The 5,099-nt window shown below is 44.0% G+C and overlaps 1 protein-coding gene across 1 annotated transcript; it reads left to right on the top strand.

The window, feature by feature from the left end:
• The first annotated feature begins 2,303 nt into the window (after positions 1-2,303).
• Positions 2,304-3,331, top strand: phlda2 (pleckstrin homology-like domain, family A, member 2). Its single transcript, XM_068723193.1, has 2 exons — positions 2,304-2,874; positions 2,981-3,331. The coding sequence occupies exon 1, from the start codon at positions 2,422-2,424 to the stop codon at positions 2,836-2,838; it is 417 nt and encodes a 138-aa protein (XP_068579294.1). The 5' UTR covers positions 2,304-2,421; the 3' UTR covers positions 2,839-2,874; positions 2,981-3,331.
• Positions 3,332-5,099: the final 1,768 nt, after the last annotated feature.

Here is a 5,099-nt window from a genome sequence, read left to right on the forward strand (position 1 = left end):
AAAACTCCATCACACTGAGGTAACAAGAATAAAAGAACGACAGACTTGAAGTTGTTTTGTTTCTCCTGTGCTATGTAACTCACATTGTATCTGTTCATTTTATAATCAAAACCCTCCTCACTTGTTGCAGAAGACACATTATCTTACTTCCTGTCTCTGTGTGTCTCTGGGGGTTTTGTTTTGTCTATACGGAGACGGTGAGAACCGGAGGGCACTGATTTGAATACGAGGTTGTCACAACACACCTCCTGAGATCCATGACTTAATCTGACTCCCTCCAGAAAGAGTTGTACTTTCTCACAAGCTAGAAAAACAAGAAGAAACAGTGACACATTGGCGTTTTGTTGCTGTTGGGCTTGTGCAGAGGGCTTATTTGAGGAATTTGATGTTGGCCAAAACACTTTGTTTAAAGACATCTGAGGGTGTTCTGACTGAATAGTGATCTTGTTTTTACTAATATAACTGTTAAGGGCTACTTTCTGCATGTAACCCATTACTGCTCCGTCAGACATAGTTTAGTTGTCCAATTTCTATATTTTCTTTTTTCTCTATCTTTTTCAGAAACACGGGCAAACACCACTGCTGCGCACATTTCCAACCCTCTTCACAAGGAAAATAAATTATGATCTAATTATATAGACTCAACATAGTCATCCACATGTGCACACACTCTGTCTCACCCACACCTGGCCCTCCTTTGGCAAGCAAACTCCTCCAAAGTAAGGCGCTTCACCACACACTGAGTCACTGCCTGGGCATGTCTGTGAGTCTCCACCGCAAACAAAAAACCTATATATGCACACATCACAGGATCTCTCTCACACACGCAGACACACACACACACACACACACACACACACACACACACACACACACACACACACACACATACTGCCAGGCAACAAAGAGAAAACCCCAAAAACAAACAGGGTGGTAAAGAGGCGGCAGTGCACCTCTTCACTCAACAGAAGCAGTCGTGCTGTTTGACTCAGTAGACACATGTGGTTTCCTTTTCTTTGAAATCAGAGGATTAAACTGGCCGCCACATCCCGCTCCAGTGTCAGCAATCATGCAGTGGTTGCTTAGCAGACAGCTCGCCGTGCTGTTTAAAGTGATTCACCATTGTTACGTGTTTGGTGCAGTCAAATGTCAGTATGGCCGTGGTGGTGTTGATGTGTCTCATCCGGGGTTCTCTCTAACTCATGTGGGCACAAAGCGGTTTGATTCCAATGGGGTCACCCGGATATTTGCATAATTACTGGAGAACTCTGTGTGCGTGTGTGTTGAGAGCCTGAGCCCGTGATGACATTTCACTTCCGGAGGGGAACTGGAGGGGAGATGTTTCCAAAATGTCTGAGAGAGGAGACTGATAGCGAGGCAGACAGCAGAGCCTGCGTTGGTGCTTGATGGGGTCAAGGATGTTATGTGTGTTTTTTTGGTTTCAATCCTATTGACACAAGCATCTATACCCTAAACAAGACTTGGTATCTGTAGTGTTGACACTTTGGAGCTCAATCCCTCTGAGCTTCAAACAGTAGCACATCCAATGTAGTGGAATCAACTAATGCTTTGTCATTAATGCAAATATAGATATTTTATTAATTGAAAGTTTATTCAACTTAATATTTGGGGTTTTACATCAGACATTGAGATCACCTGACTTGAAGTCTTTACACACAGTATGATAAATCTTCTGCTCACTGGATTGAAACCGTGCAGCTCCTGGACTGTTTGGGTGCATTTCAGCAGCTTGAGATCCACAGACACGAATAGCAGAGTTTATGTCAAATACCACTGAGGTGAAACAAGTTTTGTCTGAAGTATTACCTTTTAAAAGAATAACTAGAGAGCAGGGTGGCACAGCAACCTGGCACAGTGAAGGCATAAAGGGAATGAATTACCAGGCTGTCTTGGAACAAGTCTGGATCATAAACTTTAACAGGGAATTCAAAAGTTCCTCTGAAATAGATGTTGACATTAAAGGTTTACAGGGCCAGACTGGTTTTACGCTCAGTGTGTGCTCAGCTCACTCTGTGCACATCTGGTAATTAACCGTATTAGACAGAATCATTCACTGCAGAGTGGGCAAATATTTTGACTTATTTTAGCAGTAGGATGTGGATTAGTAATTAACATGTTGGTGGTGTAATTAGGTCCACGTTAGGACTTCCTCTGCCCTCCCCCACCGCTACTTCCGCCCACACACAGCCTTGAATTACTCCACTGGCAACTGTTGCATTCCCAAGTCATCTGACGTCAAGTGGGAAGGGCTCAGGCCAGAGTAGACTATAAAAGTCCTCTGCTACCTTGGTTCATTCACAACGACACTCTGGATTACCAAAGCCTTTGTAGAGAAGCTCCTTCCTCGGGCTCCTCCTCGGACGACACAGAAGGGGTTCACAAACCTGCCCGACATAAACAATGAAAATGTCAGCGGCGGAGATCAGCCAGGTCCTCAAGGAGGGAGAGCTGGAGAAGAGGAGCGACAACCTGCTCCAGTTCTGGAAGAGGAAGACGTGCGTCCTGACCACGGACAGCCTCAACATTTACGCCGACACGCAGAAGCGCACCAGGGGCAAGGAGCTGAAGCTGCAGTCCATCAAGAAGGTGGACTGCGTGGAGCGCACCGGCAAATTCGTCTATTTCACCATCGTTACCACAGACAATAAAGAGATTGATTTCCGGTGCTCTGGGGAGGAGAATTGCTGGAACGCGGTGATCACCATGGCTCTGATCGATTATCAGAATAGAAAGGCCATCCAGGACTTTAAAACGCGGCAGGACAATGAGAGCGCGTCTCCCGGACAGCAAGAGAGGCGCATGGCGAGGGCGCCCTGAGCCGCTGGACTCTAGCAGTTAACCACTCCTAATATGGTGAGGGATACCCCATCACATGTTGCTGACATTATGTATGAATACGAATACACATTAGCAGTAGCTGAACGCAGAAACTAATGATGTTTTTTCAATGTCTTTATAGTGGACCATACATATATAATAAGCGGACCAAAAGGAAGACGAGGTCCTCCGGTCCAGAGATGAAGGATTGTTCGGGACTGAGCTCTCGGAGAACGGGGACAACGGATCTCAACCGACACACGGGAGAGATTTTCAGAAGCTCCACACACGGGACTGAACTCTTGAATTGTCAAAACTATTTCAAGTTTGCTCTCCTGGGAGGAATGCCTCCTAAAACCATGATGTTAATTTATTTGTTTCCAGGATTATGTTGTTACTGGCAAACAGCTTGTGTTGTTTAAATTATTTACTATTTCTATATTGTGTTGAGTGTGTATTTATTTGAATAAAAAATCGTACATTTTTAACATAACTTTGCCCTCTCCTCTACTTTTGTTTTTCATGTCTCAACTAGAACTTTGTCTACTTGGTGTCAATGTCTGTTAGTATCTCATTACAGCCTTATGGAGTCAGTAACAGTATATTTGACACGTGGGAACGCTTTTCACCAACAGCATTTCTTAGCAAATGCCAGACATGCAACAGTAAAAAGGGAGTGGAGGACAGGAAAGTCCCTTTCCTTTCTGCTGTCAGGTGGAATGTGACTCTTTATTGTCACGTGGAGGGTTTCAGGCTTGAGTCATAACTGATAAGCAGATTTAGTCAGCAGCACGGGACACTTAAAAGACTAAGTGGTGCCTTTGAGCACACCTCAACTGCTTCCGAGGTGTGGTAGGTTTATAGGTCGCCACTGTTACATTTAAAAAGTGGTTACTTCATGTGTTCTGTTGGTGGTGTTTTGGACTACGAGCTTCACAAAAGCTGAACTTTGGTTTTAGTCGATATTCAGATGACTCCTCTTCAACCTCCTTATCAGGTGCCTCTGTTCCTTAAAAGGCAGAGGAAAAAACACAGGAAGTCCACTTTACTGCCCTGTCATCATGACATAAAGGCTATAATGTGACACCAGGTACACACCTATTTAATTATATTTGCTCAACCCAGTGAGCACGGCTTTAGTCATATTCAGAAAACCTTCCAAGGCCTACAAAAGAGATACGAAAATTGAGGTTATAAAATTGAAGTGAAAGAATAAATCATTCTAAATTAGCTATAATTTAGTTATTATTGGCTGTATGTTAGCCATCTAAAAAGTATGTGTTAGATTAGACACCAACAATAAACTTTAAACTCTGGGGTTGGTTGTAACATGTAACAAGAGTTACAAGATGCCTCACAGGTGCACAAACAAAAAAATAAAAATATTTTCTGTGAATTGGAATAAAGAAGCTGTTCTAATACTGTGATGGATTTTGATTGTTTGAGCTAAAACACTAGCACTGTGTATCCTGAACACTGTGTGGACATAAAAAAAAAAGACGTGTCCTCTCTGGCCTGAGCCCCCCTGCAAATAAATACCTCCGGTCATGGATCTTGTGGAGTGGAAGTGTGTTACGAGCACAAACGCCCAGAGGTCAAAGGTGACAGAAAGCTGAATCTCTGGCCTGCTGTAATGAAGTGTATAGTGGAGTCACACTCCTCCCGTCCCGTCCCATCCGTGTGTGCAGCTTTGAAGTAGGATCACACTACAATGAACGCATCAAAGGGTTAGACTGATCTGAGGAGTATTACCCGAGCGGACGGGCCTCCTTTCTAAAAATACTGTGTCACAAATTGGCACCACTTTAATGTCACACACACACACACACACACACACACACGGTCCCTGAGCCAAGGGCCACACACTTTTTTTGTTACCAGGGCATGATATTATTTTTTACACAATTTGACACAGGAATTGCTTCTTGTTTAAGTATTTAACGTGACTCTAAGCAGTGTTTTCTGGAGCTGATGAAAGACGTCACAATCCACATCATGGTGCTCTTTACTTCCTCTCTTGTCTGGACACACACACACACACACACACACACACACACACACCGTGTCTTCCTCTCTGATCTCAGGCTGCATAAACATCCTCTGACGCAGCACTAGCCACATTCAGGCCGTACTTGTAGCCTTGGCGTCATCGCTCCATACAGGCTGTCGTTATGTGGACGGATCATGGCTGCGCAACAGTGAATGCATTGTTACATTCTTGAGGAAAAGATACATGCAATAAGTAGAGGATGTGAGAAAAG

This window comes from Cebidichthys violaceus, unplaced genomic scaffold, assembly GCF_023349555.1.
Source record: "Cebidichthys violaceus isolate CVI_PGR_0920_01 unplaced genomic scaffold, fCebVio1.0.p SCAF_3, whole genome shotgun sequence".
Lineage (NCBI taxonomy): Eukaryota > Metazoa > Chordata > Actinopteri > Perciformes > Stichaeidae > Cebidichthys > Cebidichthys violaceus.

Excerpts from the sequence above, each read along its gene's own strand:
- phlda2 (XM_068723193.1), top strand. The coding sequence starts at position 2,422 with ATGAAAATGTCAGCGGCGGAGATCAGCCAGGTCCTCAAGGAGGGAGAG.